The sequence below is a fragment of the Manis pentadactyla genome, chromosome 2 (genome assembly GCF_030020395.1).
Source record: "Manis pentadactyla isolate mManPen7 chromosome 2, mManPen7.hap1, whole genome shotgun sequence".
In the NCBI taxonomy this organism is placed as follows: Eukaryota; Metazoa; Chordata; class Mammalia; order Pholidota; family Manidae; genus Manis; species Manis pentadactyla.
This window is the reverse complement of record NC_080020.1, coordinates 60,239,413-60,266,246: the sequence shown is the minus strand read 5'-3', so window position 1 is coordinate 60,266,246 and position 26,834 is coordinate 60,239,413. Positions and strand designations below refer to the sequence as shown.

Sequence of the window (26,834 nt, the reverse complement as noted above, 5' to 3'; positions counted from 1 at the left end):
TCATGATAAAAACTTTCAACAAAGTAGGTACAGAGGAAACATACCTCGGTATAATCAAGGTTAGGTATGATAAACCCACAGTTACATCATACTCAACCATGAAAAGCTTTCAGCTTTTCTAAAATCAGGAACAACACAAGGATGTCTGCTCTCACCGCTTTTTTCAACTTTCATCTATCAACAGACACAGGTTGCTTCATATGTTGGCTATTGTAAATAAAGCTGCAATAAACATAGGGATGTGTGTGTGTGTGTATATATATATATATATATATATATATATAATTTTGAATTAACATTTTTGTTTTCTTTGAGTAAATACCCAGAAGTGGGATTGCTGGGTCATATGGTATTTCTATTTTTAATTTTAGGGGAACCTCCATTTTGTTTTCCATAGTGGCTGTACCAGATTACATTCCCTATAACAGTGCATGAGGGCTCCCTTTTCCTCCCTTTTCCCTCCCCAAACTTTTTTATTTTACTCATAAGATGCCATTATCAGAGAGAAAAAGCAAACAGTAGAGTTGAAAAAACAGTTGTCATGAATATATATGGAAAATGACCTGCCCCTTGAAGTATATAAAGAACTGCAAATCAGTAATAAGCAGGACAACCCAATGTAAAAACAGACAAAAGAACTGAGCAGACATTTGACAAATTGCATATCATGTGGAAATAGCTAATAAAGGAAAATATGTTCAATAACATTAGTTTTCTGAATGTAGCAATTAAAATCACAATGAAATTAAACATATATGCACCCATCAAAATTGCTTGAGTTTAAAAACAACAGATTCTAGAAGAATGAATTTCTATAAATACTTCTTAAATTTATTTAAAAACTTAACATATATATACCCTATGACTCAGCAATTCCATTTATATATGTACTCAATAGAAATGTATTCACACATTTCCCAAAAGAATGAGAATTCCCGAAAGTATAAGAATGTTCATAGAAAGAGTAGACATAATAGCCCTAAATTGGAAACTACATTAACTGTAGAAGGAATAAACAAATTTAAGTGTATTCCTACTATGGACTACTATAAAACTATGTTGTGCAATATTGTGACCATTAGCCATATGTGCCTACTTAAATTTATGTCAATTAAAACTAAATAAAACTAAATGTTTAGTACCTCCTTCACATTAATTGCATTTCAAATGCTCAATAGGCACATGCAACTTGAGGCTTCTAAATTAGACAGAAAAGATAAAGAACATTTCCATTATTTTAGAAAATCTGATTGGATGACACTGCTATAGAGCATTGAAAATGAATTTCTTTCATATGCAACAATATGAATTACTCTCATATGCACATTATGGAGTAACACAACACAGACACAAATAACTATGCATTGTGTCTGTCTTATTTATGCATAAAGCTCAAATACAGTATAGATTAACCTACTCATGATAGAAATTAGGATAGTGGTAACTTTTGGGGATGAAGGGGTTAGTGACAAGAAGGGAATTAGGGAGGGGTTTTTGGCATACTTGAAATGATCAATTTCTTGAATTAGATTATAGTTACATAGGTGTCTTCACTTTGTAAAAATCCATCAGTCTGTACACTTACAATTTGTGTACTTTCTGAATATATATTACACTTTAATAAAATGTCTATTAAAGTGATATCTCCTGATTCCCCAATTATTATCTACTAGGCAGCCAGCAAGCTTATCCTTCTTTTGATCTGTCTGCCCTTTTTTCTCCCATTTTTGTTACTTGGGTAATTTCTACTTTATCAAAGCATATTACATTTCACTCTATTTTGTCACCTTATGCTCAGCTTAGTATTTGTCTTAGTTCTAGTATAAATTAATTACATTTTGTAAATAAAGTAGTTAAATCTGTTTAGTTTAACATATTCAATGCTCAGTACCAGAACTTTTTTCAAAGTTTCCCAATCATATCTTGCCTTGCTTGATCCTTAAGGAGTATATCATAATATTTTCTGGGTTATTTTGTATCAAAGCTGTTCATAATTGTACAGCAGTTTGTTGATGAAGAAATAATTAGCTAACTTTTTCTTTCTTTGAGGGTCTTTTAAGTCTCTCTCTAGTCTTCTGGAGGTGAATGTTGTTGAGTTATCTGATGCCAAATTTATTTGCTTTCACATTTTTGGATAAGAAAAGGATTACTTCTTCCCCATTTAATACAATGATTTTACTACAGTTTATCTCAGTGTTGACTGTTCTGGGTCAATTTCTCTATATACTTGATGTTCCATTTCAATATGTAAATTCAAATCTTATTTTACTACAGTACTTATTCATTATTTCTTATTTTTCCAGTATCTATTAAATATCACTATTTCAGTAAAGTTTAATTTAAATATAGCTTTAAATATTTATTCTTTGTTTTAGTTCTCTTCCTTGAGGACTCCAATTATGTATATGTTGGGCCTCCTTTGCCTATCTTCTATATTTGCTTCTTTCTCTAATACTTTTTTCTTATTTCTATTTCATCTTCTCCACTTCTCTTTTTTGTTTTGCTTTCTATAACCCATGCTTGCTTTCTACATTGTCTTTTCTTCCTTGTGTGTTTTATAATTTAGTTTTCCCTTCTGAATTTTTTCCCTTTAATTTCTTCCCTGAGTTCTATCTGTTTTTATTCCGTAGCCTCCTTCATCTAGTTCTTTTTCTCTTATGGCCATGATCAATTTTTCTAGTTTAAATTTACATACAGTTTCATTTACATTTTTATCTGACACATGGTAACATTTTTCTAGTAAGTTTTCATTGTCTGTGGAAATTAAAGCTAATAAGTTTCATTTCTTTAACTATAATTATTTTGTATATAGGTGAAACTTTTCCTTTCCTTTCCTACTTACTCATAGTTGAATGAGGTGAATTTTCTTAATCTAGAGGCAGAATATTATGGGAATGGAACATGGGGTATCATTTCTACACTTCAAAACTTAAGAGTTATATCCTTTGTTGATATAGGGGAAGACTTAACTATGATTCATATGCCTGGTTTTACTTCCTCTGCCTCTCCAAATATGCCTTACTTCAAAAGAAACTCTACTTCCAGCCCTGGGCTCTTAAGATATTTTAAAATTTCTAACTTTCCAAGATTATATGTTCATTTGCGGAAGGTATATTTTGCTAGCATTTTTTAAGATCTGCCATGTCTGGACCTCCTGGAAATTTCCCAAGCTTCTTCTTTCTTTCATTTCAGAAAGAGTCTTCCTTGACTTATCTACATAGGTCCTGCTCTTACACCTTCCACCTTGAGGTGGGGTCCTCTCCTTCTGAGCAAAATGATATTTGAGGTCTGTCAATCCTGAGACCCTCTCCACATTTACTGTTATTCTTTGTAACATCTTCATGAACATCTTAAACAAGCTGGCTGCCAGTTCTGCTTCAATTTTGGCAATATTTACATGCAATTCCAACTTTGTCATTTTTTATCTATCTCATAACTTCATTGAAACAATATTATATGCATATGCATGCATGTGCATGTTTGTGTAAGTGCATGCATGTGCATTTTATTATCCATATTGCTATGTATAGTTACTGGAAAAAGTGAGAAGATTCAGAGCTAAACTTTGAACTATTACTATCATCATTCTTTGCCCACTGCTGGGAACATCTGCATGGATACTTGACATGAAATTTAAATAAGCCATGTTTAACATTGTACTGATTGTCATCAATCTGAGCTTTCTCTTCTCCTTGAATTTTCTTATCTCAGTTAATGGATTATCATTCATTTAGTTCCCCAGACTAGAAATCTGGACTTATTCCTAAATTTCTTCATATTTTGTACCAGGAACATCAAAGTAATAACCTTGCCCTTTTACCCAAACTACATATTTCCCAAATATACTATCATGTCTATCTCTAAACACCACTACTAAATTCCAAAATGGTTTCATAAGTGCCTTCCTTTTTCTCCAGTTTTTCCCCTCTACTTCATCTTCCACACTATCTTCAAAGTACTCTATCTAAAATGAATACTCAATCACTTTTACTCCTGTGGCTTATTGTTTTCTGTGGCTTCTAGATATTCACAGAATATCATCATTCACATTAACATGGCAAAGAAAGTCTCCCATGGTCAGGCTTTTACTGAGTTCACATCTTGTCCCATTCACCATCACATCACTCCTGTCATGACAAACTCTTTGCCGAGAAGTTTCACACATTTTTACGTCTACTTTCACTGCTCACACTTCCTGTAAAAACATGCCCCCAGCCTGCTTGCATTACGAGAAATCACTTATCTTCATAACTCAATTCAAGTGCCAGACCTTCTATAAGGATTTCCACAGCATCCCAGATAAAAATTACCATTTTCTCCTCCTTGTTCCTCAGAAAGTCTGTACAGACTTTAATTAAGGAACTTCTAAATATTCACTTCACTTGTTTTTATGTGTTTTTCTCCACTTATTAAACTCTGTAAACAACTAGATAGCAAGGTCCATATCTTACTGATCTCTGTAATTTCAGTGCCACAGATGAATGAATAAAAAAGCTGATTCACTGTACAACAAATTACTCCTCATGATTAAAGAGGTGCTAGATCTTGAAAAAACTAATTTGAAAATAATGACCAATTATTCTGCTAGTTATAAAAATAAATATTAAATGTAAAAATAAACAAATATAAATATATAAATATAAAAAAATAAATATAAAAACTAACTTTCACATATTCAGGCAGAACAAATTAATAACAAATGTTGCTTTAATTTGGAATAACAAATTTATGTACTAAAATTCTAAAAGTTACATTCCTTTTTTGATGATGCTGAAGTTTTCTCATAGTCAAATTTTCTAATATAGAAGTAAATATTCAATAAATAACCTAAACTAATGAATCAACATTATACCACATCTGTGTTATAACCAACAACTTCCCTATGTTTATGAATTTTCCAGGTATGTTAAATTAAGTATATTAATTTAGTTTTAAATTAAAGTTAAACTGAATATGACATCTATACCCTTTATGCAAGTAAATTAGAGAATTCAACATATATACATGAATTTTGATAATGTAACAATTTTCCTATGTGAATTTTCCATGTTGTAAATTAAATTAGTTCTTAATTAATTAAAACTAAATGTGATATCTACACACTTATGCAGTGAAATTAGTTAAAACAGAGAATTAGGCATATACATGAATTTTGATAATGAATCTTTCCCTCTAGCAATTGCTTCTTGAAACAGAAGAATAAATTATTTACTGTAATATTTTTAAATCTTCCTAAAATTTCCTTTCTTACATATTAAATTAATAATAGATTATGAGTAATATGTACATACCAAAGGATGATCAGGGTGCTTGGTACACCAGAAAACTCAGAAAACACAATTGAAGAAAAAAAAAAGGCAATAAACAGAGGTAATTTATAGCACTTTGCATCACATGTCCCAGGTTTAGCATCAACAAGTTCACCTTCATCATCTGAAATTGTTAATCCTTCCTTAATGCAAGAACAATTGTAGTATGCCTGAAAATGATAATATGGAACATTTTTTAGAAATACAGTCATAAAGCAAAACCTATTATTGTAAAATAAAATTTAAATCAGTAACAACAGAGAGACTGACCAGTTTTATTAGCAAGTATTCTTATATTAAATATGCCATTCACTATTCAGAAATGAAACATTAATAAGTCCCAAGGTATTATGCCTAACAAAGAATAACGTGTATGTGTATGAGTGTGTGTGTGTGTGTAATTACAGCTACTTAGGAAAAATTCTTCTTTTTTTTTTTTTATTGAAGTGTAGTTGACACACAGTATTACATTACATTAGTTTCAGGTGTACAACACAGTGATTCAACATTTATATACATGATAATTCTAGGTACCAGCTATCACCATACCAAGTTGTTACAATATTTTGACTATATTCCTTATGCTATACATTACATCCCGGTTACTTATTTATTTTACTATTGGAAGTGTGTTTATATATATATATATATATGAGGGCATCTCTCATATTTATTGATCAAATAGTTATTAACAACAATAAATTTCTGTATAGGGGGGTCAATACTCAATGCACAATCATTAATCCACCCCAAGCCTAATTTTCATCAGTCTCCAATCTTCTGATGCATAATGAACAAATTCTTACATGGAGCACAAATTCTTACATAGTGAATAAGTTACATGGTGAACAGTGCAAGGGCAGTCATCACAGAAGCTTGCGCTTTTGTTTATGCATTATGAACTATAAACAGTCAGTTCAAATATGAATATTCATTTGATTTTTAAACTTGATTTATATGTGGATACCACATTTCTCTATTATTATTATTTTTAATAAAATGCTGAAGTGGTAGGTAGATACGAGATAAAGGTAGAAAACAGAGTTTAGTGTTGTAAGAGAGCAAATGTAGATGATCAGGTGTGTGCCTGTAGACTATGTGTTAAACCGAGCTAGACGAGGGCAATAAACATCCATGTATGCAGAAGATTTCTCTCAGAGCATGAGGGGGAAGGTTCTAAGCCTCACCTCTGCTGCTCCCCATTTTCTCACCAGATGGCCCCCCTGCGACTGTGCCTGTCTTAGGTTGTTCCTCCCTTGAGGAATCTTACCCGTCTCTGGCTAACCAGTCATCTTCCGGGGCCATACAGGGAAATGTTAAGTTGGTAAGTGAGAGAGAAGCCTTATTGTTTGAAAAGGTTAGCTTTTTACTTCTTTGCATATTTAGGCCCTGTGGCTTCTATGCCCAGCATTTGTCTTGAGGTGTCTTTACCACTTGGAAGAATTATGATACTCGGTAAATTCGACATGTGGCACGAGTTCTATTTAAAGGTTGTGATTAGGTAGGAAGAAGAAAAGCTATAGAAGTAGCAGGCAGAAGAAAACCTGGGAAGATTGATTATTTCTTTGACATATCTTCTTGTAGAGTAACTTCAGCATGGATAGGTTTTAAACTACTAATTAAATTGTGCACACACATTAACATAATAGGAATATAGTTACCTAACCAAAGCATACCTGTAATTACCAGCCATCTCCAGTGAAACCAAGAAAACCAGTTAGGCACCTTAGGCAATTGTGAAAACTTATCTATGATATGGTGGATATTGTCCAACTGAACTTAAACAGTCTGAGAGAAATCAGATAAATTAGAACAACCCATTCCTGGGAACTGTTCACATCCCATATGTTCTTTTAACAATAAATAGTCTGTGGTTGTAAGATTTTGGAGTGCTACAATTTGCACTTCTCCTAATTCTTGGTTGAGTTCCAACAGTATAGGTCCAGTCCAATTTTTTGTTTTACTGTATGCACAGGCCAGCTTAGATATCTCCTTCCTCATTCCCATGGCAAGTCCAGGAACTGGTGGAATGAGTGCATCTACACCTGTGGCAGTGCGTGGATCTTTGTTGGGGTTTTTTTTTTGCTGATCATCTTCTGTCATGAGTCTTCCCGAGAGTGCAGATGTTGGAAGTTCTTTTTCATATCGTATCTTAGTTCATTTTCGGGGTAGCCAAATTAGGCTTTGATCCTCTGTATAAACACAAACAGACCCTTTGCCTACACTTTTATATGCCCTTTATATCATTGTGTAGAACTCATTGGAGGTCACCACACAGGCACTGTTTTTTTTTTTTTAATCATTAGTCTACACTTACATGACGAATACTTTGTTTACTAGGCTCTCCCCTATACCAGGTCCCCCCAATATACTCCTTTACAGTCACTGTCCATTAGCGTAGCAAACTGTTGTAGAATCACTACTTGTCTTCTCTGTGTTGTACAGCCCTCCCCTTTCTCCCACCCCGCTATGGATGCTAATCTTAATACCCCTCTTTTTCTGCCCCCCCCTTATCCCTCCCTACCCACCCATCCTCCCCAGTCCCTTTCCCTTTGGTACCTGTTAGTCCATTCTTGAGTTCTGTGATTCTGTTGCTGTTTTGTTCCTTCAGTTTTTCCTTTGTTCTTATATTCCACAGATGAGTGAAATCATTTGGTATTTCTCTTTCTCTGCTTGGCTTGTTTCACTGAGCATAATACCCTCCAGCTCCATCCATGTTGCTGCAAATGGTAGGATTTGCCCTTTTCTTATGGCTGAGTAGTATTCCATTGTGTATATGTACCACATCTTCTTTATCCATTCATCTATAGATGGACATTTAGGTTGCTTCCAATTCTTGGCTATTGTAAATAGTGCTGTGATAAACATAGGGGTACATTGGTCTTTCTCATACTTGATTGCTGCATTCTTAGGGTAAATTCCTAGGAGTGCAATTCCTGGGTCAAATGGTATGTCTGTTTTGAGCATTTTGAGGGACCTCCATACTGCTTTCCACAATGGTTGAACAAGTTTACATTCCCACCAGCAGTGTAGGAGGGTTCCCCTTTCTCCACAGCCTTGCCAACATTTGTTGTTGTTTGTCTTTTGGATGGCAGCCATCCTTACTGGTGTGAGGTGATACCTCATTGTAGTTTTAATTTGCATTTCTCTGATAATTAGCCATGTGGAGCATCTTTTCATGTGTCTGTTGGCCATCTGTATTTCTTTTTTGGAGAACTGTCTGTTCAGTTCCTTTGCCCATTTTTTAATTGGGTTATTTGTTTTTTGTTTGTTGAGGCGTGCGAGCTCTTTATATATTCTGGACGTCAAGCCTTTATCGGATGTGTCATTTTCAAATATATTCTCCCATACTGTAGGGTTCCTTTTTGTTCTATTGATGGTGTCTTTTGCTGTACAGAAGCTTTGCAGCTTAATATAGTCCCACTTGTTCATTTTTGCTGTTGTTTTCCTTGCCCGGGGAGATATGTTCAAGAAAAGGTCACTCATGTTTATGTCTAAGAGGTTTTGCCTATGTTTTCTTCCAAGAGTTTAATGGTTTCGTGACTTACATTCAGGTCTTTGATCCATTTTGAGTTTACTTTTGTATATGGGGTAAGACAATGGTCCAGTTTCATTCTCCTACATGTAGCTGTCCAGTTTTGCCAGCACCATCTGTTGAAGAGACTGTCATTTCGCCATTGTATGTCCATGGCTCCTTTATCAAATATTCCATATATGTCTGGGTTAATGTCTGGATTGTCTAGTCTGTTCCATTGGTCTGTGGCTCTGTTCTTGTGCCAGTACCAAATTGTCTTGATTACTATGGCTTTATAATAGAGCTTGAAGTTGGGGAGTGAGATCCCCCCTACATTATTCTTCTTTCTCAGGATTGCTTTGGCTACTCGGGGTCTTTGGTGGTTCCATATGAATTTTTGAATTATTTGTTCCAGTTCATTGAAGAATGTTGCTGGTAGTTTCATAGGGATTGCATCAAATCTGTATATTGCTTTGGGCAGGATGGCCATTTTGACGATATTAATTCTTCCTAGCCATGAGCATGGGATGCGTTTCCATCTGTTAGTGTCCCCTTTAATTTCTTTTAAGAGTGACTTGTATTTTTCAGAATATAAGTCTTTCACTTCTTTGGTTACGTTTATTCCTAGATATTTTATTTTTTTTGATGCAATTTTGAATGGAGTTGTTTTCCTGATTTCTCTTTCTGTTGGTTCATTGTTGGTATATAGGAAAGCCACAGATTTCTGTGTGTTGATTTTGTATCCTGCAACTTTGCTGTATTCCGATATCAGTTCTAGTAGTTCTGGGGTGGAGTCTTTAGAGTTTTTTATGTACAGTATCATGTCATCTGCAAATAGTGATAGTTTAACTTCTTCTTTGCCAATCTGGATTCCTTGTACTTTTTTGTTTTGTCTGATTGCTGTGGCTAGGACCTCCAGTACTATGTTAAATAACAGTGGGGAGAGTGGGCATCCCTGTCTAGTTCTCGATCTCAGCGGAAATGCTTTCAGCTTCTCGCTGTTCAATATAATGTTGGCTGTGGGTTTTTCATAGATGGCCTTTATTATGTTGAGGTACTTGCCCTCTATTCCCATTTTGCTCAGAGTTTTTATCATGAATGGATGTTGGACTTTGTCAAATGCTTTTTCAGCATCTATGGAGATGATCATGTCGTTTTTGTCTTTCTTTTTGTTGATGTGGTGGATGATATTGATGGACTTTCGAATGTTGTGCCATCCTTGCATCCCTGGGATGAATCCCACTTGGACATGGTGTACGACGGTTTTGATGTATTTTTGAATTCGGTTTGCTAAAATTTTGTTGAGTATTTTTGCGTCTACGTTCATCAGGGATATTGGTCTGTAGTTTTCTTTTTTGGTGGTGTCTTTGCCTGGTTTTGGTATTAGGCTGATGTTAGCTTCATAGAATGAATTTGGGAGTATCCCCTCCTCTTCTATTTCTTGGAAAACTTTAAGGAGAATGGGTATTATGTCTTCCCTGTATGTCTGATAAAATTCCGAGGTAAATCCATGTGGCCCGGGGGATTTGTTCTTTGGTAGTTTTTTGATTACCGCTTCAATTTCGTTGCTGGTAATTGGTCTGTTTACATTTTCTGTTTGTTTTTGGGTCAGTCTTGGAAGGTTGTATTTTTCTAGGAAGTTTTCCATTTATCCTAGGTTTCCTAGCTTGTTAGCATATAGGCTTTCATAGTATTCTCTAATAATTCTTTGTATTTCTGTGGGGTCCGTCGTGATTTTTCCTTTCTCGTTTCTGATACTGTTGATTTGTGTTGACTCTCTTTTCCTCTTAATAAGTCTGGCTAGAGGCTTATCTATTTTGTTTATTTTCTTGAAGAACCAGCTCTTGGTTTCATTGATTTTTGCTATTGTTTTATTCTTCTCAATTTTATTTATTTCTCTGATCTTTATTATGTCCCTCCTTCTGCTGACCTTAGGCCTCATTTGTTCTTCTTTTTCCAGTTTCGATAATTGTGACATTAGACCGTTCATTTGGGATTGCTCTTCCTTTTTTAAATATGCTTGGATTGCTATATACTTTCCTCTTAAGACTGCTTTTGCTGTGTCCCACAGAAGTTGGGGCTTAGTGTTGTTGTTGTCATTTGTTTCCATATATTGCTGGATCTCCATTTTGATTTGGTCATTGATCCATTGATTATTTAGGAGCGTGTTGTTTAGCCTCCATGTGTTTGTGAGCCATTTGGCTTTCTTTGTACAGCTTATTTCTAGTTTAATGCCTTTGTGGTCTGAAAAGTTGGTTGGTAGGGTTTCAATCTTTTGGAATTTACTGAGACTCTTTTTGTGTCCTAGTATGTGGTCTATTCTGGAGAATGTTCCATGTGCACTTGAGAAGAATGTGTATCCTGTTGCTTTTGGATGTAAAGTTCTGTAGATGTCTATTAGGTCCATCTGTTCTAGTGTGTTGTTCAGTGCCTCTGTGTCCTTACTTATTTTCTGTCTGGTGGATCTGTCCTTTGGAGTGAGTGGTGTGTTGAAGTCTCCTAGAATGAATGCATTGCATTCTATTTCCTCCTTTAGTTCTGTTAATATTTGTTTCAGGTATGTTGGTGCTCCTGTATTGGGTGCATATATATTTATAATGGTTATATCCTCTTGATGGACTGAGCCCTTTATCATTATGTAATGCCCTTCTTTGTCTTTTGTTACTTTCTTTATTTTGAAGTCTGTTTTGTCTGATACCAGAATTGCAACACCTGCTTTCTTCTCTCTGTTGTTTGCTTGAAATATCTTTTTCCATCCCTTGACTTTAAGTCTGTGCGCGTCTTTGGGTTTGAGGTGAGTCTCTTGTAAGCAGCATATGGATGGATCTTGCTTTTTTATCCATTCTATTACTCTGTGTTTTTTGATTGGTGCATTCAGTCCATTTACATTTAGGGTGATTATTGAAAGGTATGAATTTATTGCCATTGCAGGCTTTAAGTTTGTGGTTACCAAAGGTTTAGGGTTAGCTTCTTTACTATCTTACTGTCTAACTTAACTCGCTCGTTGAGCTATTATAAACACAGTCTGATGATTCTTTATTTCTCTCCCTTCTTATTCCTCCTCTTCCCTTCTTCATATGTTGGGTGTTTTGTTCTGTGCTCTTTTTAGAAGTGCTCCCATCTAGAGCAGTCCCTGTAGGATGCCCTGAAGAGGTGGTTTGTGGGAGGCAAATTCCCTCAACTTTTGCTTGTCTGGGAATTGTTTAATCCCTCCTTCATATTTAAATGATATTCGTGCTGGATACAGTATTCTTCGTTCGAGGCCCTTCTGTTTCATTGCATTAAGTATATCATGCCAGTCTCTTCTGGCCTGTAGGGTTTCTGTTGGAGAAGTCTGATGATAGCCTGATGGGTTTTCCTTTGTAGGTAACCTTTTTTTTCTCTCTGGCTGCCTGTAATACTTTGTTCTTGTCTTTGATCTTTGCCATTTTAATTATTATGTGTCTTGGTGTTGCCCTCCTTGGATCCCTTGTCATGGGAGTTCTGTGTACCTCTGTGGTCTGAGAGGCCATTTCTTCCCCTAGTTTGGGGAAGTTTTCAGCAATTATTTCTTCAAAGACATTTTCTATCCCCTTTTCTCTCTCTACTTCTTCTGGAATACCTATAATTCTTATATCGTTCCTTTTCGTTTGATCACTCAGCTCTCTTAAAATTCTTTCATTCCTGGAGATCCTTTTATCTCTCTCTGCATCAGCTTCTCTGCGTTCCTGTTCTCTGTTTTCTAGTCCATTAATGGTCTCTTGCATCTTGTCCATTCTGTCTTGAAGTCCTTCCAGAGCTTGTTTTATTTCTGAATTCTCCTTCCTTAGTTCTTGCATATTTCTCTACAAGTCCATCAGCATGGTTATGACTTTTGTTTTGAATTCTTTTTCAGGAAGACTGGCTAAATCTATCTCCCCAGATTCCTTCTCAGGGGAAGATGTAGCAGATGCCGAAGCTGTCTGGGTTAGTCTTTTCTGGATCATATTTTTTTGCCTTTTCATGTTGACAGGTGCTATTGACTGTCAGCTGGGAGGGCCAAAATTTTCACTTGCTACTGGCCTTTCTTTACTGGGACAACTGCGACCCCTAGTGGCTTGTGTTGGGTAATTGCGTGTAGAGTGGGTCTTTGTGTCTTGCCTGGCTGGAAGGGAGAAATTTCCCTTTCTGTGGGCGGAATTTGTCTCAGGCTGCTTCTCTGCTTTCGCATCGCCCGGTGGGGTAATGGATGGGGGGGCTGCTTGACTGTTTGCCTCCGTGAGGGGTCTCAGAGCTGTTGCCCAGGGGATTAGTGCACCCGGTTTTCCCTGTAATTTCCAGCTGCTGTACTGTGACCTGGGTTGTTTCCATCAAGCTGTTAAGTCCCTGTCCCTTTAAGACTTTCAAAAAGCCCCCGCTTTTCTTTGTCACAGGGGCATCAGCTTCGGCACCCGTTCAGAGGTCTTACTGCCCTGTTCCCCCAGTATCCAGGGCCCTCTGCCCACGCACTGTGTCTGTGCTCTGGTGGGGGTGGCTGGGGCTGGGTGTTCGGCAGTCCTGGGCTCCGTCTCCCTCCCGCTCTGCCTATTGTTCTCCCGCCGGGAGCTGGGGGGAGGGGCGCTCGGGTCCCGCGGGGCCGGGGCTTGTATCTTACCCCTTTCACCAGTCGCTGGGTTCTCGCTGGTGTAGCTGCAGTCTGGCCACTGTCCTGCGTCTTCTGGTCTCTCTTTTAGGGCTAGTTGTGTTTGTTGTATTTTCAAAAGTATATATGTTTTTGGGAGGAGATTCCCACTGTCCTACTCACGCCGCCATGTTGGCTCCGTCCCCCCAAAATTCTTCTAACTTAAGAAATTTTACCAAAAATATTTACATTCAATTGCACAAGTAATTGTTGGACAATTAGGGGCAATTAAGTAAAATGTGTTAAATAAAATAAAATTAGCTGGGATTTGAAATATGGACAATTAACCATGTTACTCTTACTATAGAAGGTTTTAGACCCATGCTGACAGAACTTTATTCTGTCTGTAGTGATGACACGGCTGTTCTGTATTAGGCAGAGAAGGAATAGTGCCTAGGGCCCACAATACTTTCAGGGCCTCATAAATGTTTTAATTGTAGTATTTTTTTAAAATCATATAATAATAATAATAATAATAATAAATATGTAATAATGAGTCCCACCTGGATATTTGTCTTCATGTCAATACAGTTATACATTATATATATTTGTGTGTCTGAATGAAGGAAGGCACTTACAAAGGCAAAAGTGTCTAGAGTCAGTGAAAGTCACAACATAGCCCTGAATGGGAACTAATGAAAAGTTGAGGTTATTGTACGGTTGATAATTAAAGAAAGATGAATACATGATATTTTCTAAAAAGAAGTAAAGAGAGCTTGAAGATATAGAGACCAGTTAGCGATTTATTATTCTATTGAAAAGACTCTAAACTCCAAAAAATTCCAAAAGAAATATGGAAACTAGGTTACTAGTTAAGAAATAGGAGGAAACAAAGATAGCTTGAATCTGAATAACTCAAAAAATGATGGTACAAACATAACGTCAGTTTGTCTGGAGAAGTTGAAAAGTGTTTACTGGATATGTTAAATAACAAATAGAAATATCCAAATACTCAAATTGCAATTCACTCATTCCACAATATTTTTTTAGTACCCATGTACCAAACATCATTCTAGGTGTTGGGATATCACAGTAAACAACACAGTAGAAATCCCTGCCTTCATGTAGGGAACTTTCTACTTGGATGAGGCAGGCAATTACAAAAGATAGCACCTACAGTGGAGCACATGATGAAAAATACTTTGGAGAGAAAAAGAAAGCAAAGAAAAAAATATAGGCATTACAGGGGTGAACTCAGCAAAATCAGGAAATAGCTCAAGGATGCAGTGATATTTGAGCAAAGATTTGAAGAAGGCAAAGGAGTGAGCCATGTGGTTATCTGAAAGAAGTGTAATCCAGGTAGGGGGAAAAAGCACACAAAGAAATTTAAAAGCCTTGGGGCTGGAGCTTGCTTGACAAGTACAAAGAAAAGCAAGGAGAAAAATGTGGCTAGAGCAGAATGAACATGAAGGAAACTGAGAGAAAAAATATCAGAGTAATGGGGGAAAAGTAGTTATACATAAATTAGTAAATAACTGGAAGAGCAATTTAAGGACTTTGGTTTTTACTCTTAGTAATGTGAAACCATTGGAAAATTATTTATATAAATGACATTTTAAAAGATCACTCTGGCTGCTATACTGAACTATGGAAGGAAGGGTAAAGAAGACAGAATCATTGAAAACCAATTGAAATATAAGATGCAAGGCAATGGTGATTGGGGCCAGGGTGGTATTGGAGCAAATGAAGATAGTCAGATAGCCAGACCCAGCATTTATTTTGAAAGTAGATTTGAAAGGATTTGCTGAAGGGTCCTGGGGTAACAATGGTTACCAGAAGGCAACAGTCATGTGGAGAGGGCCTCTCTGAGAGAAACTAAGACCTTTAGTCAAGGGAAGTAGTCAGGCATGGCTAAGAGAGGGAACCAAAGCAATAACATAATGATTTCACTTTTTTTCTTGTCTTTCTGATTTTCTAGTAGGATTTCTTATTACTTGCATCCAGTCAGAAACCAGAATAAAGGAGATCTCATCCTCTAGTTCAGTTTCCTATAAAAATGAGGAGCATAGAAAGGTAAGTGGGTCTGGACAATTTGGTACTGGCACAAGAACAGAGCCACAGACCAGTGGAACAGATTAGAGACTCCAGACATTAAACCAAACATATATGGTCAATTAATATTCGATAAAGGAGCCATGGACATACAATGGGGAAATGACAGTCTCTTCAACAGATGGTGCTGGCAAAACTGGACAGCTACATGTAAGAGAATGAAACTGGATCACTGTCTAACCCCATACACAAAAGTAAATTCAAAATGGATCAAAAACCTGAATGTAAGTCATGAAACCATAAAACTCTTAGAAAAAAACATAGGCAAAAATCTCTTGGACATAAACATTAGTGACTTCTTCATGAACATATCTCCCCGGGCAAGGAAAACAAAAGTGAAAATGAACAAGTGGGACTATATCAAGCTGAAAAGCTTCTGCACAGCAAAGGACACCATCAATAGAACAAAAAGGTACCCTACAGTATGGGAGAATACATTCGTAAATGACAAATCCTATAAAGGCTTGACATCCAAAATAAATAAAGAGGTCACACACCTCAACAAACAAAAGCAAATAATCCACTTAAAAAATGGGCAGAGGAGCTGAACAGACAGTTCTCCAAAGAAGAAATTCAGATGGCCAACAGGCACATGAAAAGATGCCCCACATCGCTATTGTCAGAGAAATGCAAATTAAAACCACAATGAGATATCACCTCGCCCCAGTAAGGATGGCCACCATCCAAAAGACAAACAACAACAAATGTTAGCGAGGTTGTGGAGAAAGGGGAACCCTCCTACACTGGGGGTGGGAATGTAAATTAGTTCAACCATTGTGGAAAGCAGTATGGAGGTCCCTCAAAATGCTCAAAATAGACTTACCATTTGACCCAGGAATTCCACTTCTAGGAATTTACCCTAAGAATGCAGCACTCCAGTTTGAAAAAGACAGATGCACCCCTGTTTATTGCTGCACTATTTACAATAGCCAAGAAATGGAAGCAACCTAAGTGTCCATCAGTAGATGAATGGATAAAGAAGATGTGGTACATATACACAATGGAATATTATTCAGCCATAAGAAGAAAACAAATCCTACAATTTGCAACAACATGGATGGAGCTAGGAGGTATTATGCTCAGTGAAATAAGCCAAGCGGAGAAAGACAAATACCAAATGATTTCACTCATCTGTGGAGTATAAGAACAAAGGAAAAACTGAAGGAACAAAACAGCAGCAGAATCACAGAACCCAATAATGGACCATTAGTTACCAAAGGGAAAGAGACTGGGGAGAATGGGAGGGTAGGGAGGGATAAGGGCAGGGAAGAAGAAAGGGGGTATTATGATTAGCATGTATAATGTGGGGGGTGGGGGAAAGGGGAGGGCTGTGCAACACAGAGAAGACAAGTAGTGATTCTACAACATCTTACTACGCTGATGGACAGTGACTGTAATGGGGTTTGTGGGGGGTACTTGGGGTGGGGGAGAGCCTAGTAAACATAACGTTCTTCATGTAATTGTAGATTAATAATAACAAAATAAAAAACATATATATATATATATTTTTAAAGTGGGTCTGGAGGTCAGACAGAGATATCAGTACAGCAAATGATTGCAGGCCACAGAACATAGGCTGACTAAGGGGGAAAGTGAAAACATGAAGAAGGTTTGTGAGTAGATGGTAGAATCATAATAGGCTCTGGAAGGCTTGAAGAACTGTGGAGTTATACTCAAAGAGATATAACTAAAATGCCAAAAGTTATACTAAAACAAAATAGTAAAATATATTTCAAGTCAAATTATAAAAAGGTTTAAATATTTGCCATATCAGTAATTACAGTAAGTGTCAGTAGTCTGTCTACAACATCTTACTACATTGATAGACAGTGACTGCAGCAGAGGTGGTGAGGACTTGACAATACGGGTGAATATTAAACCACTGTGTTATGTATTTGAAACCATCATAAGATTGCTTATCAATGATACTTTAATTTAAAAAAAAGGAGTAGCAAGAAAGAAAAAAATGTCAGTAGTCTGAAAATTTCGGTTAAAACAGATTAACAGAATTGAAAAGACAAACCATATATTTTGGCTACAGGAGACACTTTTTAAATAGACACAAGTAGTTGGAAAATAAAATGTTAGAAATAAGACACACCATGGAAACATCAGCAAGAGAAAGGTAGAGTGACTATATAATTTATAAAATAGACTTCAAGACACAAACTGTACTACCAGAGATGGAAAAGGACATTTTATAAAGACGAAAGGGACAATTCACCAAGACGTAACAGTCATCAATGTGTATGCACACAATAACAAGCCTGAAAAATACATGAAGCCAAAATAGAGAAATAGACAACTGTATAATTATATTAGGAGATATTTTTCATGTACAGTGTTCAGGATTTACTATAACATTATAAGGAATGAACAATGATAAGAATAATGTGCTTAAAATTAAAAGAAGAACAAATATAACTAGATTCATTGGTGATCCAGATAGTTGCACTTAATAGCAAGAACTCTGAAATAGCTATGATTAATAATTTCCAAAAAATAGATGGGACATAGATAAAATATCTTATATGATGTGGTTCACCAGGGATTTGAATTCTACAAAAACATAAATGTTAGAACTGAAAAACACAATGAATGAACTTACAACTTTAGCTAATGGATTTAATAGCAAAGCAGACATTGCAGAATACAGAATTAGTAACTGGAAGACAGGTCAATAGATAATATCTTCATTTAAACAAACACAAAAAGAGATAGAGAATAGAGAAAAGAATACAGAGTGGAAAAGTCTATTTGTTGTCTCCATTAGGCAGAATTATAAGATGGTACCTAAGATTCCCACCCCATTATATGTGGTGTAAATAATTCCTAGCACTGTGAATTGACAAATTTTTCTAACCTTACTAAGTTACTTTATATGCCATAGTTGTCTTAAGAAAGAGATGGTAAGCCTCACCTAATTAGGTACAGGGCTTTCCCTAAAGTCAGAGATCCAAAGCATGTGATATAAGAGAGATTCTCTGTTGCTAGCCTTGAAGATGGAGGAGTTCATTTGACAAAGAAAGGAGGTGGCCTCTAAGAGCTAAAATTGGTCCTTAGCAGACAGCTAGCAAGGAAACAGAGACCTCACTTTTAACAGCCTAAAGGAATTTAATATGACCAATAACCTGAATGAGCTTGGAAATAATTCCTTTCCTACAGGCTCCAGAAAGAAATACAGTTCAGTCAACACCCTGATACCAGCCTGTGTGTAAGACTCTGAGCAAAGGACCCAGTCATGCTGTCAGTACTTAAGACATTAGAACTGTGAGCTAATAAATAGGTACTATTTAAAGACACTAAGCCAATGGTAATTAATTCATTGTGCAGCAATGGTAAATTAATAAATGGTTTCCCCAAAAAAAGGAGGAAAGAGACAGAGGAAGATATAACAGAAATTTAAAAATAACAGAATTTTCCAAATGATAAACATAAATTCACAGACTAAAGATGTTCTGTGAAATCCAAGCAAAATAAATACAGTGAAAACCACATTTAGGCACATCAAAGTAAAACTGCTCAAAACCAAAAGCAAAGAGAAATTTTGAAAGCAGCCAAGCAGTCAGAGACCTAAGACAACATAATGGCATCTTTTAAAGGCCAGGGTGTTGTGGAGTGGGGGCAGAGAGGGGGAAAGAGAATATAGAATTCCATACCCAGTGAAACACTTTTTTTTTCCAAAACTGAAGGTAAAATATGGTTCTTCACGAAGAAAGATAAATAATCCTATATGAAAGTATGGAAATGCAAAGCAATGGGAAAATATAAGTGTATACTGACTACACAAAACAACAATAAAAACAGTATATGTCATTTAAAAATACATGAAGAAATAAAATATAAGACAAAAATAACAAAAAGGTAGTAGGGTGAGTAAATGAAGTTAAAATATTATAAAGATGTTTCAACTGAAAAAGACCCTGAAGGCTGGCTTCTTGTAATCCCTAATGCTTTGGCTGAATTGGTCCCTGTATAGATAATTAGAAAAAGGCTCCTATTGGACTAGAGCAGCCTTGGAAGAACTCCTGGTCCTGCTATTTATAATGAAAGTTTAATCTGCTACTGAAAAGAACTAGTCCCAGTCAGGTCATGAAGAAAATCCCAAGATTTCTTTCATATTTCTAGAAGAAAATTTGAAGATCTTTGGTAGCATGTATAAGAATAATACATGTGGGTCTCAGTGAGGCAAAACTGCCCAAAATATTGTTGATTGAAGAATAGATACGATATTTTCAGTTTTAGTAAGGCTGTGATTTTCTACAGAAATTTAGAATCTTCAGAGGTATAGTATATCTTACTACTCTTGCAGACTTTTGCATAAGTATAATTGAAGAACATGCAATTCTAACTCATCTTTACTCTGATCATGTTTGTTTTGAATATGAACATTTAATCAGAATTATTTCAAATTTGACATATTCTCATTGAACAAATACTTTCCAGAGGGAATTCCATTAACACCATTTAGATCATTGATGATTTTTTGTATACATTTTATTTTGAATAATAAAATTATTCAATTTGTATCATTTTTATTTTAAATGAAAATAATTTTCATTTTGTTAAAATTAACTTTATTGTTATCAATTCTTTCCCATTTGAAATTAATGCATATTTTATCCATTAATGAGTTCCATCCATATTATATTGTACTAATCATTGCTTCTGCTGTAGTCAGTTTTCTTTCAAAGCCATTATTTCTATCAAGGATAGTTGTCTTGGGTAATTTCTAAGATTTAATTTTTGTCAAAAATTTAGTATTCTTCTTTCAATTTTTATTCAGTATCAAAATTTACCACACAGTTTGAGCTACTATTTTGTGGATTATTTCTATTGTTGTTACTCATTATGAGTTAATTATTCCTTATAGAAATATAAAGAAATCATAAAGACTTTTATGAAACAGAAACAAAATTTCCTAAAGGGATTCTCCAGAAAAGAAAAGAAGGATTGGATCTAAGAGGATGGCCTTTTTAGCTCTCGAATATCCCATGTTATCAAAACACCAAGGTCAAAGAGTTCAGCTTTATACTGTAGTGACAACGTGAACACTAAAAATCATTTACTCATTTCAAATTAAAATAGAGGAGAGCAGTAATTAAGTAGGCATACAAAGTTAGATTTTCTGTAAGTTAATAAATTGTTGAAGATGGGTAATTAGCACATAGGAGTTCATTATGCTTCTCTATGACATTGAAAGCTTTCCCCAGCAACATATTTTAAAGATTTTTAAATATGTAACATTTAAGAAGAAAGGATTTTTAAAGAGGCTATTACCATTTTTATATTAATATTCAATATTAATTAAATACATTTTATCAATTTAAGTTAATTAACAAATAAATGTTAATTAAATAATTTAAATTATTGAATCATTAATAACATCTACAGTTGATTAAAATAAATATTACATTAATCAAAATATAATTGGTAATTAAAATAATTATTTAAAATAAAAACAAATGTAAAATTAATTAAAATTAATAATACTCAACATTAATATTTTTAAAACCTGAATATTCAATGAAAAAATATTAAGTTGTAGGCCAGTGAAAGCACGATTATAAGGAACTAAAGTTGGTCAAGTATTCTAACATCTTGAAATGAAATGATTTGTGTGTAACAGGGAAAAAATATTGCTATGTCGATGCATAACTAACAGAGGACTTCATGGCTTACTAAAGGAGGTGATATGATTTCTTTGGGTCAGGAAGTACACCTCTCTGTTATGCTCTCTTCCCCCTTCACAAAGACTAGCCAGAGGGAGAGAGAAGCAGTGTTTTAAGCCTGGGTCCCTAATTCTGTGCCACTTAAAAGGGAGAAGCTGAAGTTACAGTCCATATTCAGCTAAAAGCTCATTTGTGCACCTTTGGATATAAGAAAATTAACCTGGAGTCAAAGAAGTAGCAAAGTGGTCAACTGCTCTGCATGATAAAATAAAGAAAAATTTGTCTGGAGGTTGATAGACAGCTTTCAGAAATAAGGAATTTGATGGTAATGGCATCAAAGATGACCAAATAGGAGAATTTTAAAATGAGTCCCACTTCGTGTAAGCATAAAAGGACAAAGAGGGATAACATATATTCAGCTTTAAGTCACTTGCATGTTGCCATATAAATCTCTCTTACCTTTCTTCTAGTCTGCTAATAAAGGCCTTGAATATATCATTGCATACATAATAGAGGGACTGATTTGCACATCTGAGCTAACATAGGGCAGAAATAGACAGCAAGAAGGTATAGTGTAGATATTTTGAATTCAGCAGAGGGAAAAACTGAATGAAAGGGGACCAGAAGGAGAATACTGGTCAACCCATTGCTGTGAGAAAGGGGGTTCAAGATTTTGTTGGATTGGGTGCTGCTGATAGGTAGGCTATACCTAAGATAAACTACATAAGCGGAAGATAAATATTCTCTTAGACTGGTTCTTTCAACTTTGCTATGGCCAGAGGTAGATAATAGTCACCCATTAAAACTATACAAGTAAGATGATGTATAATAAGTAGACAATGTAGGAATATCTTTTCCACTCCCAATTCCCATAAGCCCTTTGTATTGTGGCCACATAAGTTAAATGTACTTGTTTTTTAAATTTTAAAAAGGGAAAATAATGGGGGAAATGCTTTTATAGAGAGCTAGGAGTAAAGTACAAACATCATCTACAAGTTGAATATCTTACCGGAAAGGAAGGAACATAATAAAAAGTAATTACCTTGAGATCATTAAATGTTTTAGAGTGTGTACAGCCTGCAAAGCAAGGAGAAAAATATCCAATATCATCTCTTCCACATATAGCAGAATAAAATGAAGATGAGCATCTACAATAAGAATTGCAAGGAGCTGTCAGGTTTCCCAACTGCCCTGTTCTGTAAAAAAGAAGACTGAATGTAATTATAATACCACTGTTTTATGCTTATTAATATATACATCAAGATACCAATGAGATCCATAAAAATATAATTATTGAAATAATTTCTTTTCAATAGTTTCACTGAGATATAACTGATACACAATATACTGTAAACATTTAAGTGTAGAGTTTGAAATTTTGGGGGATATGTGTACACTTGTGAAATCATTACAATAATATTAATGAACATAATCATCACCCCAAAACCTTTCTGTGTGCCCCTTTGTAATCCCTCCACTCCCTGGCATCTGCTGAATCACTTTATGTCACTATTCTTCAGTTTAAATTTCGTTGCATTTTACGAAATGGGATCATACAGTATGTACACTTCCTTGGTCTGGCTTCTTTCATGCAGCTGGTCTTTATATGGTCTTTGCATGGTAATATGTCTCCATGTCTCTTGGGTAAATATTAAGGGGTAGAATGTTTGGATCATAGAGTAGGTATTTAGGTGACTTTTAAGAAATTGTCACTTTTCCAAACTACTTTATATTCCCACCAGCTGTGTGTAAATGTTTCACTTGCTTTCTACATTTCCTGTCAACACTTGGTATGGTCTTTTTAGTTTTAGACATTCTAATAGGGATATAGTAGTTTCACATTGGTTTTAACATGCATTTTCCCTATGACTAATGATGTTGGGCATCTTCCCATGTACTTATTTCCCATCTGCATATGTTATTTGGTCTGTTCAAATCTTTTGCCCATTTTTGTGGATTGTTTTCTTATTATTAAGCATTGAGAGTTCTTTATATATCTGGAAACAAATCTTTTATTAGATATATGATTTTCCAATATCTCCTCAAAGTCTATGCCTTGTTTTTTAAATTTCTTAGCAGTGTCTTTCAAAGAGTAGAAGATTTTTATTTTGATGAAGTTCAATTTATCAGTATATTTATGAGTCACATGTTTGAAGGTAAATCTAAGAAATCTTCACTGAACCCAAGTTCACAAAAATTTCCTTTATATTCTTGGAATTTTTTATTTCACATTTACATCTATAATCCATTTTGAGTTAACTATTTTATATGTCACAAGATATGTATCAAAGTTCATTGTTCTTATAGTACTGTAGTGGTTAGAACCTCTACTACATTGTTAATATGGAAGTATTGAAAGCAGACATCTTTGTTATATTCCTGGTCATCAATATTTCATCATTGTCTTAGTCTGATTGGGCTGCTGTAACAAAATATTATGGCTGGGTGGCTTAAACAACAAACATGTTTCTTAGTTTTGGAGGCCAAGTACAAGATCAAGATGCAGGCAGCTTTGGTATCTGCAAAGATTCCACCACCTAAAACTATCACATTGGGGATTAAGGGCTTCAACATATGAATTTGGTGGGTGGGAGAACCATAAACATTCATTCCATAATAAACAGTAAACATCATGTTTAGCTGTATATGATTTCACAGATTCCCTTCCATTCCTAGTTTATCAGGAATAGATGTTGTACTTTATCAAGTGCTTTGCTGGTATCTAGTGAGATTGTGTTTTTTTCATTTTTAGTTCATTAACATGGTGGATTATATTGATTTTCAATATATTTTTTATTGTTTATTCCTGCTAATATGTTTGCTCAAATCAACTTGGTCTGATATTATATACCAGCTTTCTTTTGATATAACATAAATATAACCTTGCATCTCTGTGATAAACTTGTTTGCTCATAATTTACTTTCCTTTTAATATGCTATTGGGTTCAATTTACTAAAATTCTTCTAAGAATTTTTGCATCTATGCTCATGAGATATACAAGGCTACAGTTTTCTTTTGTTACAATGTCTTTCTCTTGTTTTGATACTAGGATAATGTGAGTCTCATAGAATAAGTTGGAAGGTATACACTCCTTTTCAATCTTCTGGAAGAATTTGTGTATAAAATCAGATATTCTTTATGTTTGGCAAAATTTCCAGTGAAGCCATTTGAACCTGGCGTTCTCTTCCTTAGAAAGTGTTTAATTACAAATTGGATTTATTTACTAGATATGTAAATTACCTATTCCTTCTCAACTTAGTTTGTGTCTTTCAGAGGGTTCATCCATTTCATGGAAGTTGTCAAATTTGTGGCCATAAAGTTGTTCATAGTATTATCCTGATATTCTTTTAATATTGGTAGAGTCTGTACTAATACCACATCAAATCTCTAATCCAATATTGGTAATTTTCTTTCTCTAAAGCCTTGGCAATTCTATCAATCTTTTCAAAATACCACCTTATTTTATTGATTTTCTCCACTGTTTTCCTCATTTTTATTTCATTAATTTCCATTCTGATCTCTACTGTTTTCTTCCTTACACTTACTTTGGGATCAATCTACTTTGATGTTTCTAGTTTTTTAAGATAAAAGTAAATGTCATTGGTTTGAGACTTTTTTCTTTTCTACTGCAGGCTTCTAATGCTATGCATTTTCCCCAAAGTACTATTTTATCAACATTTTACAAATTTTGTTATATGTATTTTCATTTTCATTCACTTCAAAATACTTTGCAATGTCCTCTTTTGACGAAATTATTTGACCACAGGTTATTTAGAAGTTTATTAGTCAGTTTCCAATTATTTGGGATGTTTCTGCAAATCAGTTTGCAGAATATTTATAATTTAATTCCATCATGGTCAGAAAATTTAATTGCACTGAATGATTTCATCCTTTAAATTTACTGAGATTTGTTTCACAGAATATGGCCTACTTTGGTAAACATTTCATGCACACTTGAAAAGAATGTGTATTTTTATTTGTTAGATGAAATGTACTACAAATGACAATTAGATCCAGTTGGTTAGCACTATTTTGAAATATTTTGTATCATTAATTTTTTTAACCTATTTCTATTAATTATAGAGGGGATATTGAAATATCTGACTACACTTGTGTATTTATATATTGCTCCTTGCAGTGTGTCAGTTTTGCTTTACATATTTTAAAGCTCTTTCATCAGCTTCATAAATATTTGATTGTTATTAATTCTTGATAAATTGACCATTTTGTCATTACATAATGAGCTTGTTTATTTCTGCTAATATTGTTTGCTCTCAAATCAACTTGGTGTGATATTATATACCAGCTTTCTTTTGATATAATGTGATACATCTTTTCTCATTCTTTTGCACATAATCTACTTGTGCCTATCTTTGAAATGCACTTCTTTTGTTCAGCATATACATTTGGGTGTTGCTTTTAAAAATAAATTAAATTGGATATTCTATGCCTTTTAACTAAGATTGCAACCATTTACATTTAATATAATTACTAATATTAGGTTTGAATATATCCCTTTTTCTATTTGTTTTCTATAATCCTATCTCTTCTTTGTTGTTGTTTTTCTCTCCTAATTTGAAATTAAACAAATATTTTCTTTTTAATATTTTTTAATTCCTGTGTTGGCTTATTAGCTGTGACACACTGTTAATTATTGGTTGCTTCAGGATATATATTACACATTTTTAACCTAACACAGTTAACCAACATGTGATGTCATAGCATTTCATATAAACCAATATTACATGTTAGTCCATTTTAATCAATTATTTTTAAAGAGATTTAAATAAGAAAAATACTCCTTTGCACTTCTTTGCTTTATGTATATCATCTTTTCATATAGTATCATTTTATTTCAGCCTTTTTTTTGGTAACATTTCATGTACTTAAGACTGTTGGTCAATTATTATTTACATTTTTTACGTGTAAAATTACTTCTCATTTACTTTTAATAGATAGGTTTGGTATAGAATGATTGGTTGACTCTCTTCTTTCAGTACTTTAAAAATCTTTTTTCACTATCTTCATATCTGCATTGTTTCTGACATAAGATTTACTGTGCCCTTGGTACTTTGTGTACAAGTATTTTCCCCACCTTTTGCTGCTTTTAAGATTTTCTCTTTACATTTTTTTGGGCAATTTGATTATTATGTACTGTGGTGTAATTTTCTTCATGTTTCATGTATTGAAGGTTTGCTGTTTTCTATCTTTTTAAAACTTTGGACTTAATTTCTTTTAATATTTTTTCCCCTGCCCCTTTTTCTGGGAACTACAACTGCACATGTGGTTGGCCACCTGAAACAGTCCAATTACCAATGCTTTTTTCATTTTTATTAATTCTTTTTTCTCTGTGTTTCCTATTGGATGGTTTTTATTGCTACTGATTTCAAGTTCACTAATTTACAATGCATAAACTGTCATTAATTCCATACAGAGTTACTCATCTCACACATTCTAGTTTTTATTTCTGTATTTTTAATTTGGATTTTTAAAAATACTTTTGTAACTTCTCAGGAGTTATGATATGGGAATACTAGTATAATAACTGTGCTAATGTCCTTCTCTGATAATTTCAACATGTGAGTCAGTTATGGGTCATTTTTAATCAATTCAGTTAGCTCCTTATTATGGACTCTATTTTTTTGCT

The 26,834-nt window shown here is 34.5% G+C and overlaps 1 protein-coding gene across 1 annotated transcript in view; it reads right to left on the bottom strand.

The window, feature by feature from the left end:
* Nucleotides 1–26,834, bottom strand: part of SLCO6A1 (solute carrier organic anion transporter family member 6A1) — a 266,388-nt gene that overhangs the window by 19,484 nt on the left and 220,070 nt on the right. The window contains 2 exon segments of the mRNA XM_057497503.1: nucleotides 5,292–5,479; nucleotides 22,229–22,382. Of these exon segments, the coding sequence (XP_057353486.1) occupies nucleotides 5,292–5,479; nucleotides 22,229–22,382 (342 nt within the window).